At 42.0% G+C, this 15,120-nt stretch overlaps 1 protein-coding gene across 1 annotated transcript in view; it reads right to left on the bottom strand.

Annotated features, from left to right (window-relative positions):
* Window positions 1–15,120, bottom strand: part of SNTG2 (syntrophin gamma 2) — a 129,848-nt gene that overhangs the window by 39,512 nt on the left and 75,216 nt on the right. Inside the window, exons 12-14 of the mRNA XM_060117912.1 lie at window positions 10,745–10,874; window positions 9,079–9,117; window positions 1,925–2,041 (exon numbers count right to left, since the gene is read on the bottom strand). Of these exons, the coding sequence (XP_059973895.1) occupies window positions 1,925–2,041; window positions 9,079–9,117; window positions 10,745–10,874 (286 nt within the window). The remainder of the gene's footprint in view (window positions 1–1,924; window positions 2,042–9,078; window positions 9,118–10,744; window positions 10,875–15,120) is intronic.

The raw sequence follows: 15,120 nt of genomic DNA, 5'->3' as shown, positions 1-15,120 counted from the left end.
GGGAAAACTTATACCCTGAGAATCTTAATTAACAAGAAAAGAAAAATTAGGAGAACTCTCAGGCGTGTGACCTGGGACATCAGTCACTTCCTCCCCCAGTTCTGCGGGGGGGGGAACCCTCCTTCCAGGTACATCGGGTGCAGGTAGGGTGACCCTTTCCTTCTCTCCCAACTGTCGCAGGCCAGCGGGAGGCCCCTCTGCTTGGAGCCGCACAGTTCTGATTCTCGATGCCCCACCCTGATCCACCACTCACGCCCCAGCCGCCTTCCACGTCACTCACTGCTGCAGCCAGAATTGAGGCCATCGGGGTTATCTGTGGTTATTCTTATGTTTACTTTGTTAGACAAAACCTTAGAAAGTTACATTTAGCAAAAAATGCTAAATAACATTATTGCATTTGAGAAGAACTCAATTATTATGCAAATCTGTAGATAACCCTCCAGCATCAGTAAATTCACAGCCTTGGATTATGAAAAGCTCGAGTCCCTGGTGGAATACTGGCCTGGGTCCTGGGGAGAGAAAAGAAGTCCGTGGGAAGACTGGTGAGGTCTGGTGGCATCCGTGCTTTAGTTCCCAGTGTTGTGTCACTGGTAATCCTTCAGCTTCAGCAAACAGACCACAGTTCTGTACGGGGTCAGCCCTCAGAAACCTGGAGGGAGGCTACGTAGGAATCCTCCTACCCTGTGCACAAGTTCCCTGTCAATCTCTTCTTAAACCATTTATTGAGGTATGACTGACGTTCAGAAAGGTATACATATTTAATGTATACAACCAGATGAATCTGAAGATGAGAAAACACCCAAGAAAGCATCACCCCCATGTTTGCCATAAACGCATCCATCCCTCCACAGTCAGAGAGGACAAGTGCTGTGAGGGTGTGAGCAAAGGGAACCCTCGTGCACTGTTGGTGAGAATGTAAAATGGTGCAGCCACTGTGGAGATGGTATGGAAGTTCCTCAAAGAGATTAAACACAGAAGTGCCATACAATCCAGCAATCCCACTTCTGCATATTTATCCAAAGGAAATCTGAGCCTCAAGATCCCTGCACCCGCATGTTCATCACAGCACCATTCATAGCAGACAGGACACAATGCAATCACAGTGTCCACTGATGGATGGGTGGATAAAGAAAATGTGCTGTGTGCAGACAATGGCATAACATTCAGCCTTAAAAGGAAGGAAACCCTTTTATTTATTTTTAATGGCAGAAAAGTAACAACATTGTAGGTAAACGGCATCTAACTTTTTAGATGCCTGAAGCTATCAGGTTTTGCTGCTTGTTTGCAGCTCTGATGTTTGGACTCACAGAAAGTGAAATTGCTTTAATTGACAAACTTAGAGGCAGGGCATAAACATTATATTTGGTCAGTTTGGGGGAAATGGCACTGGTAGGAATTAGAAAATAAATTGTAAACTGTAGCAGTCACCGTTAAATTTCTATTATGGGCTCTACTAAATCAGGCTGTTTGTTTACTTTTATAAAACTTGGAAGATATGAGGGAAAAATAACTTTTTAAGTTTCATTATTTGACCATTAAATTAGAAATGTCTTAACAGAAGGGTTTTCTTCTATTTTGTTTGTGTTTTGGATTCTTCAGCTATATACTTGATGCTCTAAGACACCTAAGCCTTTACATCCCCACGTCCCAGTCAGCTGATATTTTAAGCAGGAAAACACTCTAATGTCTTAACGGCTGTTCAATGGAAGGAAAACCATGGACTGGTAGATTTACGGATTTAGAGTAAGAAAAGCCAGCGGTTCCACACAGGAACCCTTTCCATCCGCGTACGTAGGGGTGGAGGAGGACGGCCGGCTGGTCGTGCACCCTTCTCTGGCCTCTTCCAAGTGCTAGACCAGATCCTTGCTTCTCTTACAAGGATGGCCTCGTCGGCATCCCTCCCAGACCCCGGAGGCCTGCTTACCGGAGGAGACGTGAAGACGTAGAAAGACGAGCCCTTCAGGGCCAGGAACTTGGATCTGCAGGTTTGAGAGGAGCTGGCCCCTCCCAGTCTCTCGCTGACCCACCCCACGTGGACGACCTGCGGAGCAAAACCTTCAGAATTAACAACCAGGCCTTAGGAGAAGCACAGGGCCACCCGGGCGGAGAGAACAAGCAACACACCACGGGCCGCAGACAGGGACAGGGGAGCCCTCAGCCATGTCCAACCTCCAATCAAGTGGACGCCACAAAAATGTGTAATATCTGGGGTCAAACGTCCAGACTTCTGCACTGGGCCGGGCTCGAAATTTGAGCTTCTGAGTTCTCTTCGTTTGGGCCAATGCTGGACGTCTCAGCTGCCTCACAGTTGTGCCTCCCATATGTAGATTTTTACAACCACAGTATTTAATTACATCCTATCAGGGGTTAGTATTTGTAATCTGTCTATGAGGTTGCAAAAGCAACAGTAAACTTTTACAAAAACCCTATTTTCACAGTGTTCCTGGTGATGGAAAAGAGAAAATTAAAGAGTAGCATTCTACGGAGAGTGGTAGCCACAGCTAACCAGTCAAGGTGTTGAATAGAAGTTGTCTAGTGCATCAGTGTCCTAGATACACAGAGCTTCGTAAGGTCACCCAAATACTCCACTGGCTCATGGACTTGTCTTTTCCCTCTCGGTTTGGTTTAGCTATTGTCTTGTGAAGGCTTAGGGTCGCATCAATGTGATACAGTTTTAATGTTATAACAGAGAGTTTTATTATTAGTATACAAGACAACCTTATTTCACGTGTCCTTGGACTCATTTAATGCTTCTGGGTCCGTTTTCTCATCATAAAATGGGACTAGGATTCCCTCACATGACAATTTCGAGAATTTAACGCTGTACCACAGAAAACTCCCTCCCAAAGTACTAGCAGGCAGGAGGCAAGTAACACACTGCTCGGATGGAATTAGAACTCTGCGGAAACCACCCAAATAGGACCGAGTCTTTGACTATCTTGTGGATTTGAAACTGATTACACACATTACTTTAAAATGTCTGATTGACTTTTCTCCTTTTTGTCTGGTAGGATCACCCAGATACACTTCTGTTCATTATAACACTAGCATTAATACTGCTGTAAATCATAAGATGTGCTCAATTTCCATGATTAAAACAAGCTTCATTTTAATCGGGTTATTTGTTTTCTTACTGCTGAGTCTTAAGAGTTCTCTGCATATTTTGGGGAAGAAACATTTCATTTTCTCTAGCTAGTTCAGCAGCTCCTTGATGTTCTAAAATTAACACAAATTCAATGGGTGGTTTGAATTCCACACTCACCACTGCACGAGCACAGTGATTTGTATAGTTTATGTAAGACAGGATTCATTTTAAGCACGGTTACTAAAAACAATGAATTGCAGCTGGATTGAGTTTTACACAGTGAAAAACAGGGATTTGTTCAGAGATCAGCCTCTGTTCCGTGCAGACTGGACGTGTGGCATTGAGAGGCCGTCCTAGTTACTTTAAGTTGGTACAAGACCATCTTGCTGAGCATCATCCAGAGGCAGTGGGTGTTTGGTAACGTTTTACAAACCAGTCATCATTGTAGGTCTCAAACGGCATGGTTAGCAGCACGGGTATATGTTTTTCTTAGTGTACATTTGTCAGTGCTCATGAGACATCCTGTGGTTCTGGACAATATTCCCCCCGTTATCCTATTTCTGAGAGGGCTGCCTTCTCAGTAGTGGGGTGGGGACCACAGGTGACACTCAGTGAAAGCAGCTCCAGGGGCAGGAGCTCTGGACGTCAGGCTACATCAAGCCCATCAAGGGCTCTGTGTTCCACGTCCTTATCTTCAGAAGGGGACGGATGCCACTGCACACGCCTGTTTTGAGGGCAGATGCAGCCGTTTGCACGGCGATACTCAGCATCACATGATGTCAGATCCTCTCGGCATCTCTAACCAGGATCAGGGCTGTCTTTTCTGGGGCTCGCACACTGCTTCCCTCTGGGTCTGTGTTAGACCACATGCTCTCTGAGGATGAGACCTGTGTCTTTATCTGTATCTACTCCACACCCGCAGGATTGGCAGGGAGGGCTCGTCCCCTAAAATTTCTTGAAAGAAACCATGTGTGGCTCTTCATCTATCACCACCTGTGACTTTATGGGAAGTTACATAATCACAGCAGGGAGGACCTGCTTATCGTATCCATCAGGTGGGCGGACTGGAAGCCCTTTGTTTTACTGATTACTCTCAAAATGTGGAACCAGCATTTCTAGAAAACATAGGAAATTGCTTAAATTCTAAATTATTGCACATTTTTAAGTCAGCAGCAAGCTCAACAATCTGCTTTGATATTATATTTATTACCAGGAATCTTACCAAGATACTTTTCAAACTACTAAGCTAGTAAGGGCTGGTAGGAATAAAAAATAATTGCCATCCGGATGAAAAACTAAGTAATGGAAAGAAAACAGCCCTCAGCGGGTCTCTAGCAATATGGCGTGAGGGTCCCTAAAACCTGTAAACACATTATTTTCTCTGCCAAGGACTCCAAAGGGACCAAGCTTCAGCTTTGGGTCTCAAAGGGGGCTGTAGGGAGGACAAACTCTGCTGGTTTTTCCTTTCTTTTTTAATCATATATTCAAATGCTGACAAATCTCCCATGGTCCTCTTTCTCTTCATGAAATACTTAGTCATAGACTGCAATGTAGATTCCACAAGGGATGAATGATATACTGGAACTTGATACATAGGAGCTTAATTTAAGACAGGGCTGTAATATGCACAGACATGGAAATATAGATAGATGATAGATAGATGATAATGATAAGATAGATGATAGATAGCTAATGATAAGATATATAGATGATAGATAGATGGTAGATAGTTAGATGATAGATAGATATAGATAGATGATAGGTAGATAGCTAGCTAGCTAGATGATAGATGATAGTTAGATGATAGATAGATGACAGATAGATATAGATAGATAGACGATATGTAGATAGCTAGCTAGCTAGATGATAGATAGGTAGATAGATAGATGATAGGTAGAGAGGTAGACAGATATGATGGATGGATGGGTAGATTAGATTCACATTATAGACTGGTCAAGGGTGAGTAGAAAGCTGAAAGTGTAACTTCTAGGCTGAAATGGAGAAGCTAGGATTCTTTTTCTAGCACAGCAGCAGCAAGCATTCTTTTGTGAGGACAATTGTCAAGGGATAGATTTTCCATCTGATTCTCACTCAGCCTGAGCGTTGCCCTGTTTCTCTGGAGACACAGACACTGGTTGTGGAGCCCACCCCTCCTCGGTCCTGCCATCTTCCTCCTCCTCCAGGGCTGGGGCAGTGTCTTATTTTGCTGCTTCTCCTTCCCACATCTGGTTAATACAGTGCTGGACACAGCATCCAACAGCAGTTACATATTGAGAAGCGAACTAGGAACTCCTTTTCTGGCCAAGATGGAAACATACAGATTGTTAATAACCTGAAACGTCTATAAATCAGATGTGAAGTTAATGAAATTCCATATGTAATTTAATTCTGCCTATATTAATTAGCAAAGAAATAAGTTATCGCTTAGCTGTTACTGGAAACACTGGCTGCTTTATGAATCTTTTTTAGGTATATGCAGTTCATAAATAATTTTAAGGGAAGCTAATTTTAAATTTTACATTATGAATTTTCTATGGCTTATTACATAATCCAAGAAATGTATATTATAATTTTATGAACACCTACCTGTCCATCAGATAATAATTGTACAACTGCTCTGTTCCTTTTCACAGAAAAAAGCTAGAATAACTTGAATTATTTAAGCCTCTTTTGGATTTGGTGATTAAGGTACCCATATTTCCTTTTATTCAGGTTTTAGGGAAGAAATTTATTTTGGAAAATAGATTCTTGCTGTTTTCACAGGGTGAACACATGTCCTGGTTTTCCTGGGATGATTCTAAAGTTACTCCTGTGGTCTTAGTGTTACTTTTAGGTCAGTCTCCATCCCAGAAAGAAGTATCCCAGTTTGGATGAAAAATTATACAGTCATTTTACTTACCAGATATAAGAGTCTAAAAATCTATACTTATGCCTTTTGTATTATCCTTCTAATTCTGTTTTCTTTGGTTTTTGTCAATTTCAGTGGTTGTCAATATCTTTACTTTTTTCTTATTTATTCAATATTATTTTTTGCTACATACCAAAATCAATAATTAATTTTTCAAAATGAGAAAAAATAATCCTTCCTGTTTTTAAATAGGGCCCAACACCATAAATCTAAACTCCTATAATGCAAAAAAAATGTTTAGTTTTTGGAGAAAATGTGAAAGCATCCTCTACTGAAAACTCGGCAAATTGGGGCAGGGGTTAGTTCTTTTACAACCTCACATAGTGAGGCCTGTCTCTGATGTTTCTTTCCAGATAAACAAATTCAAGCCCTTAAGTAAATTCAAAGTTATATAGAAATTTTAAAGTTAAGAAAAGACTTTAGATTACCCTTTGCAACTTTCTTCTCTTATAGATTAAGAAACTAGGGCTCAGGTGTTAATGTGTTCCCACTGCAACACCAGAGAAGGGGTTAGGTGGGATTAGAATCCAGGTTTGATTCTCCTAAGGCCACCAAGACTGACATCACACAAACGTGGCTTCATATATGATAAAATGTCACTAAGATAAAACCAAAGCGAAATCACTCCACTGCCTCAGAGGCCTTTGAACCATAATTCATTTCATGTCCTTTGTGTTGGGAATTTTGCTTCTCAGATAGTTTTAACTTTCCCTGAACCTTACTTCTTGACTCTCTCTTGTGATTCAGTGGGAAAGAGGAGTTAAATTTCAAAACAAAACAAAACATGCTTTGGTTTCCAGACTGGTGCTCTTTCCAGCCGGCCAGGCAGTCATGTACAGCCGCAAAAACGCAGAGTGTGCTCCAAATGCGTCAAGTTCAAGTCCTGTGAAAGCTGCTCAAGTCTCAGGGTAATGGGCATTCACGTGTGCCTGCACGTGAGTGTTCCCAAACCACTGACCATGCATGATCTGTTTGGGAAGTCGGGGACAGGACGACTCCCCTGTGACAGGACACGGAAAAGCTGAAGGAAGGGCTCCGCCTGCAGGTCACTCTCTCCTGTGGTCGCTCCTGGGCATGGAAGCCTTTCTGTTCTCCCTGTTTCCTGTTTGTAGGAAATAGGCTGCATTCAGCCTCCAAGACCCCCCGCTGCGTTCCAAAGGGCAGGTTCAAATGGTTGCTAATCAGGGAAGGGAGGGGATGCGGAGACAAGGGAGGAGCAGCCAGGAAACAACAGTGCAGCCTTGGGGCAGGGTCCTGGTTCCCCTCAAGGGATACACATCACAATGTCTTTGAGTTCTTCTGCAGAACTAAAACCCCCAATAAATGGAAGATGTTAGTATTATTCATTCCACAGAGAAGGTCACAGTTCCGGAACCTTGAGAACCACAGGAGCCCATCACAGACCACCTGACGCCAGATGATCTCTGGATTGAAGGAATGCAAGCTCTGCAGGCACCCTGATCCTTTCCAGCAGCCCTGCCTCTTGACCATAAGACTCCGCACTACCCCCTCCAGGTCAGGACACACAGTTTTGAGGGCATTAGCCCGCTGTGGCCCGCTTTGCCAGGCAAAGCAATAAAGCTCTTCTTTCCTACTTTATCCAAACTCTGTCTCTGAGATTCAATCCGGTGCCCGTGTACAGAGGCCGATTTTTGGTATCCGTCTTGGAAGAGTCTCTGATTCACGACAACAAGGATCCCCCGGGACACTTTGCTAGTTTTGCTTGTGCCAACAGAAATCCAATTTCAAATGGCAAATTATTCTTGGAGACAAAAACACCAATTTGGTCTACTGTCCCACCAGCTTTGGTAAATAAATCCAGAGAAGACAGGCTTTAAGTGTGAACTACAGGGAGATGTGTCCTCAGGGGAGAAGTCCAAGAGAAACTTCTGTCTTAGAAACACTAAGCACAGCAGAAAAGCTGTATTTTATGTGTAAGAATATGAGATGAGTCCTACATTAATTTGAAGACATTTATGGGACTATTACTCATTAAATAGCTAACCACCCTCATTTAGCTATGTAAACAAAAATAGCTGTTCATAAATTTAGAAAAACATTACAACAAATAAAAGTTAGAAGAAGCTTTCTTAGTGTTTCTTATCTAATTTAAAAATGTTGACTAGAGGGGTTTAACTTAAAACATGGTCCTAATTTCCTCTCTTTTTCAGGAAACATTCGATTGGCAGGTACTCACTCTCCTGAATGCCTTCCATTTTAACGCAAATTTTATCACTCAGCACTATGTAAAGAGCATCTCTGAGTGCTATTTAAAGCAAACTGAGCACATTCCTTTAGTTTGCTTAACTTGAGCCTACAAGGTATACTGCCTCAGACCTATGAAAGACACAACCAGAAAGCTAAGAAGCTATACATTTTAAAAAGTTCACATTTACAGCTTGAACTATGACTTTATCAAAAAGGAAATAGAAAAATAATGTAGTGACTTCAAAGTGTATTTACCTGATACACAGCTAAGTACTTACAGACCTAGTACATGAGCAGTCCTTGAATTAGAAAACCAGGCGTATTACAGGTTGGCCTTTGCTCTCGGAAGGAATGAGCTGAGGGCTCCTGAAGACGCAGGGCTACCACCACCAGAACACGCGGCCTCAAGGTGGACAAAGGCCAGCACAGGGCGCAGGGGTGGGGTGCTTCCTTCCCACCTGCAATAGCAGCTGCCCAGTCAAAGCCTCCCAGAGTGAAACTTCCTGAACGAGGACGTGATCTAAGAAAATCACACGGTGCTGAAGACTCCAAATTACACAGGTGTGTCTCAGCTGTCAAACCCCTCTAAGCTTAAACAGTCATATCTAGGTTATCATTTAATCACGATTCCTTAGAAAATGTAACTGCCGATAGATCACTGATAACACGGCCCACTCAGGTCAGAACGATTCCTCCTGCACTATTTCCAGGACAAACGAGTAGCTTTCTGGAGTTAACACTGAGGGTGTGAGGATCCTGACTTCAGTCCGATGTGTGCTAATGCTTTCCTGTCAGAATTTCCAAACCAAATTTCAAAAACAGAAAGAAGCTCCCTTCAGGGACATTGTATAATCAACACAAAACCCACAAATCCTACCTGGTCACAAGGAGAACAGCATTTATTTGCCATCTTCATCTGTAGAAAGAGGGAAGCAAGGAGTCAGTATGACAAGTGTATTGATGTCATAATTTTTCAACCTAACTGGCAACTGAATTTAATTAGCTGCATGAAGTGTCCCTGCATGAAACATTTCCTTTATGAGGTATTTCTTACCTGAAAACCAAACCAGAGCACGTACAGATGTCTGGCAACGACTCTCATAACAGAAAACCCAAGACTAGCATATCGACGCTACTCTTTCAAGCATCAGCTCTTTACTAAGTGAGGCTCTGGGGCAGTAGATGCTTAAATTTCCACGTCTGAAAAAATGGGGGAAAATGATTTCTGTACTACATGGTCTTAGGTAATTACAGTTTTCACGGTTCACGTTGGATTCTTCCAGCAATCCCGCAAAATTTAACCAGTGAGGAAATGAAGGTCCAGAGTAATAACAAGGTCAAGACTACCCAGTGGGAAAGTGGCTTTGAGTCCACAGTTCCAGCTCTAAAGCGTCTGCGTCTCCTTTCCTCTGCTCTGCCCAGTAGCTACAATGTGTGAGATTCATCTAGAACCATGCATTTCTGCCAATATCAAGCTACCACCACCTGGTTTCTTCTTTTCCTTTTATCCATCCAGATACCTTTGGAATTCAAAATGCCAAGTTGGAAAACTGAGGTCTTAGAGAGGGTCCAGTACCTCCTATGTAGCTGGGAGCCGCTGAGGTCTTTGGAATAGAAATCTCACATTGCTGCTTCCCTGATATTTCAAAGTGCTCAGCCGACCTCTGTTTAGTAGTTTCCAGGAACGAGGCAGGTGTGAGAGGAAGAACAGGGCTGCTGCGGGGCCTGAGCCTGGCTGGCTACGCTGTGTGCATCCAGACCCCCGGGATCCTCCTGCCAGCAGCTGCCCTGAGCCAGAGCAGCCCCTGGGGTGCAAATGTGGACAACGGGGCAAGTCACCCGCAGGGACTGAGAACAAGGAAACGGGTCCACGGCCTCCTCGGGACAAGGGCTGGTCCTTGCATGAGCCTCCCGTGGCTGTGGCCATCAACTTACTGCCGGGATACAGCAGTTGCTTTAGGGAACTGAGTACTTTATTCATGTTTTACTCTCACCCCATCTAGCTTTATTGTTTCATTTTGAAGTTTCATATTGACCTTGATCATCAAACAGATCACTCAAAGAGACACAGCGCTTTTTCTTCCCTGCGTGCCTGCGGTGAGCCATTGAGAAGGGATATTTGTGGTGGAGGTGCCTCTTTATAAGTTTCCTTAATGTTTTGGAGAATTACATATTTAACCCAATTGGGTTCCCCAAATAAAAACGTCACATTACATCAATGCATTTGGATAGAGTATATATAAAATTACATGCACACAAATACTTCTGTGTAGGTGCGTGGAAAGGAAGAGAGAGAGAGAGAGAACCAGCAGTGAAGTGTCCAGAGGTTTGATTCAGTCTACACTCTTATACCAGGAAACTTTTAGATGACTTAATCTTTAACTTTTTTAGTCAAAGGTTTGTTATGTTGAAAAAAAGTACATATTCTTCTGTTTAATGTTATTACCGACTGTTTTAGGATTCATCATAAGTAACAAAAAATCATAATTATTTTCATGGACTAAAAAGCAAAAACAGGGACAGTGGAAAGTCTCCGTGCTCACATTTTGGAGCGTCAGATCGCTGATGTTGGCAGACACGGCCCTCAGCCAGTCGGCGCTCTCCTGGGCGGTGTAAAACCAAAGGATTCCCGAGCTCGCCCCATCCAGGGCCTGCACCTCAAATGCACTGGACCTGCAGGAGGAGGACAGGAGATGCTGGGAGGAGGCCCCTGAGATCCGATGCCCCAGGACCGCGAGAAGGCGGCGCCCACTCAGCCCTGCTCAGCACGTACCTGCAGTCACTGCAGGAAACACAGCTCACAGCCATGGGCACAGCCTAACCCGTCTCCGTATCTTAGGTAGGTTTACTGAAATTAAGTTCAAAACGCTGAAATTCCTATTTCTAATTTAATAAAAACATGAAAGGCAGCTCCTGTAGGAAATACACTTGCTCTTAGAGCAGTGCTGGAGTTACTGTTTTGTGGTGTCCTTAGCAGTGATTCTTTTGGAGACCACTTATCATGGTACTGAAGGCTCTTGACCCAGTGATGATGGAGCAGGTCAAACACCACCATTCCTCAGCGTCGATGGTATTTTAGGACCACACGTATATGTCTGATTTACAACAGAGCTTTTGAAGAAGTTGGTTCTCCTTTATTTTTAACCGTGAGAATCAACCTGCCACAAACCCACCCATGGCAAATTATTCATAATGGCAACATCACTGTGTCTAATTCAGTAGTTCTCCCCTATCATGCAAGCCTTTTATTCCAGAGATAATTTCCATATAACTATTGCTCTAGACTGATGTGTGTATTCCCCAAAACCTACATGTTAAAGCCCTAGTCCGCAGTGTGGGTATATTTGGAGATGGGACCTCTAAGGAAAGAAGCTTAAGTGAGATCAGAAGCGTGGGCCTGATCCAACAGGACTGGGGTCCCTATAAGAAGAGGACTCAGAACTCTGTTCCATATGAGGACACAGTGAGAAGACAGCCGTCAGCGAGCCAGGAGGAGAGTGCTCACCAGACACAACCCTCTGGAACTTTGATCTTGGACTTCCAGCCTCCAGAACCGTGAGAAAATAAGTTGCTGTTGTTCAAGCGCCATCCCGCGTCCCCCCCACAACCCCTCCATCTGGTATTTTGCTAAGGCAGCCTGAACTGACCAACACAACCCTTACAGCAAAAGAATGTCACTTACATGTCTGTTCGTTTTCTCTTAAGAAAAATGCACACTAACCCATGCAGCTTATATCTCCATGTCCTTAAGAAGACAACTGAAAGGCTAAAAATGATAAAACAAACTTTTTTTAAACAAGGTTCTCACTAAATTACGTTTTAATAGTCTTTCAGATGTGGGTTCAATCATGGTCTCATACAGGAAAGGATACAAGGGCGGGAGAAGGAAGTAGAGACATTATAAAACAGCCCTGCGTGTTCTTGGGCCAAATCTACCAACCAGAGTTTCTCTGATTAAACAATCCTTCTGTCTTTTTTATAAGTAGATATCCCTGGCTAGGTGTCATTCCCACCCTAATCAGCACTGCTTGAATCAGAACATAAGGTTCATTTACAGACAAGTGTGTCATTGTCCTCGCACTCTGTGCCAGAGCCCTGGCTCAGAAATTTTACCTGAGGAGGGGGTGAGAGACAGGCCACAAAACCTACAGCTCCTGGTCAATTTCCACAGGAAGTGACTTCATTTGCAGTAGAACCTGGAGAAGTTCAAGGTCATGGGCACTTCTAAAACAGTGGAAGTTTCGGTGAAAGGCAATTGGAAAGAGTTTCATAAATTAAACAAATACAGGCTGAACTGCTGGCCGGCTAGTTTTCAGGAGAAAACCTGGGAATAAAACAGCTGGAAGGAGCTTTCCTGGGGTCAGAACAAATCTCAGACACCGACCCCAGGAACTAGTTCTTCAAAGGAACCCAGATTTGACTGGAATATTCTGCCAATCCATTTACACCACAAAGCTTTGCTGAAAATAATAGACCAATCAGCTGGAAATGAGTGAAGTTTAACAGCCAGGTGTGGTCACAGAAAGAAACCAACCTCAGGCTTAACAGGACTCGGGGGAGAGTGGTGCCCAGACTTCACTAAAATGACCCAGCCGGTCATTAAACAATAAACAACAAACCGCAGGTAGGGGTGTGGGGTGAGGACCTGCACCCGGAGCTGCTGGAGACAGGACAGTGTGACGCGCGGCCTGGGGAAAAGCAGGCACGGAAGGTGTCTGCGAGGTGACCAGACGTCACATCAGGCAGAGAAACTTCAAAACAGTCATTATAAACGTGTCCAAGAAACTAGAGGAAAGCTTGCTTAAAGAAGTAAAGGTACAATGACAACGTCACTTCAAATACAGAATGTTAGTAAAGAGACAGTAGCTACAAAAGGAAGCAAATGAGTGTATTACAGTGAAAAAGTATAATAACGGAAAAAAAAATTACTGGAGAGGCTTGACAGTAGGTTCCAACTGACAAAGAATTAACAAACTTGAAGACAGATCAATAGGGTTTATGCAATCCAAGTAAGACAGAAGAAGGAGTGAAGAGAAACTGTCAGAACCTCTGACACTCAAACTAGAAAGTGAAGAAAAAGTCTCCTGTTACTGCATGGAGGTTCTCCAAATGTTGCCATATCTATTTGGTTTATAGTGTTGTTCAAGTCTTCTATTTTCTTCCTGATGTTCTGCCTGGTTTTTCCATACAATATTAAAACTGGTGTATGGAAGCCTCTGACTATTATTGTTGAATTGTTTATTTTGCCTTTCAATACTGTTAGTTATAGTTTCATGTCTTTTGGTGTTCTGTTTTTAGGTGCATATATTTATAATTGTTATATCTTCCTGGTGGATTAAACATTCATCTTTTTTAAATGTCCCTCTTTATTTCTAATAGCATTTTCAGTTTTAAATTCTATTTTCTATGATATTAGTATAGCTACTCCATCCTTGTTTTTGCTGTCTGTGTATTTTTCCCATCTTTTATTTTCAATCTATTTGTTTCTCTGAATCTAAAGTGTGTCTCCTGAAGACAGAATACAGTTGGATCTTATTTTTTCTACTCAGTCTGAAAATCTTCACCTTTTAACTGGATTATTCAATCATTCAAATATAATTTTATTATTGGTATAGTTAGATTTATGTCTGCCATTTTACTTTCCACTTTCTGTGTCTCAAATCTTTTTTGTTCTTCTGTTCCTCTTTCCCTGCTTTCTTTTATAGTATGTGAATATCTTCTAATTAAGCATTTACATTTCTTTAATGATTTTAAGTATATATGTGTATATACATATATATATATATATATATGTAGTATATACATACAAATAAAGATCAAAACATAAAGAAAGCAGAAGGAAGAAAATAATGAAGATTAGAGCTGGAATTAATGAGGCAGAGAAGAGAAAAACAACAGAGAAAATCAACGTAACCAAAATCTGGTTCTTTAAAAAGAACAGCAAAATGGACAAACTTTTAGCTATATTGACCAAGAAAAAAGAAAGAAGAATCAAAATACTAGAATAAGAGGTGCAAGTGGAGATATTACTATCAATATTACAGAAACAAAAAGGATTATAAAGGAATCTTTGAACAACTGTAAAGCAATAAATGAGATAAATTAGATGAAATCCTAGAAAATACAAACTACCAAAGTTGATTCAGGAAGAAATCTGAATAGACAATATTACAAGTTTAGAAATTGAATTTTTAACCAAAAAACTAACCACATAGAAAAGCTGAGGCCCAGATGGCTTTACCACTGAGTTCTACTAAACATTCAGAGAAGAATTAATAACGATTATTCACAAACTCTCCCTGAAATAGAACATTTCCCAAATTAGTTTATGAGGCCAATACAGCCTTAATACCAAAACCACAAGTCATCACAAGAAAACTACAGACCAATATCTGTTTTGAATATGGATGCAAATATTCTCCATGAAATACTAGTAAACTCAATCCAGGAACATCTATTAAGAATTATATACCACCATCAATGGGATTTACCCCAGGAATTAGGTCAGTTTGATATCTGGAAATGTTATACATCATAGCAACAGAATAAAAAAAAAATCACACAATCATCTCAACAGATGCAGAAAAAGCACTTGACAAAATCCAAAATGCCTTCATGCTAGGAAACACTCAACAAACTAAGACTAAAGGGGAGTGTTCTCAGTCTGATACAGAGCTTCTACAAAAGCCCATGTAGGGGGTGTAGACAGTCGGCTCTCTGAGGAAAAGGGATGAGTTTTGAATCCAGCATGTTCATGTTTCAGCTGTGTGAGACAAGCTAGATGCCTAACCTTTAAAAGATCCTTGTCTACACAACGGGTCTTGAAATGCCAATTATACCACAAATGGAAATATTGGGAGAAACAAGTGGGGTAACGTAAATATGGTTATACCAAACCCACAGATCCTATACAAAAATT

The sequence above is a fragment of the Mesoplodon densirostris genome, chromosome 14 (assembly GCF_025265405.1).
Source record: "Mesoplodon densirostris isolate mMesDen1 chromosome 14, mMesDen1 primary haplotype, whole genome shotgun sequence".
Taxonomy (NCBI): Eukaryota; Metazoa; Chordata; class Mammalia; order Artiodactyla; family Ziphiidae; genus Mesoplodon; species Mesoplodon densirostris.
This window is presented reverse-complemented; position numbering and strand designations above follow the sequence as displayed.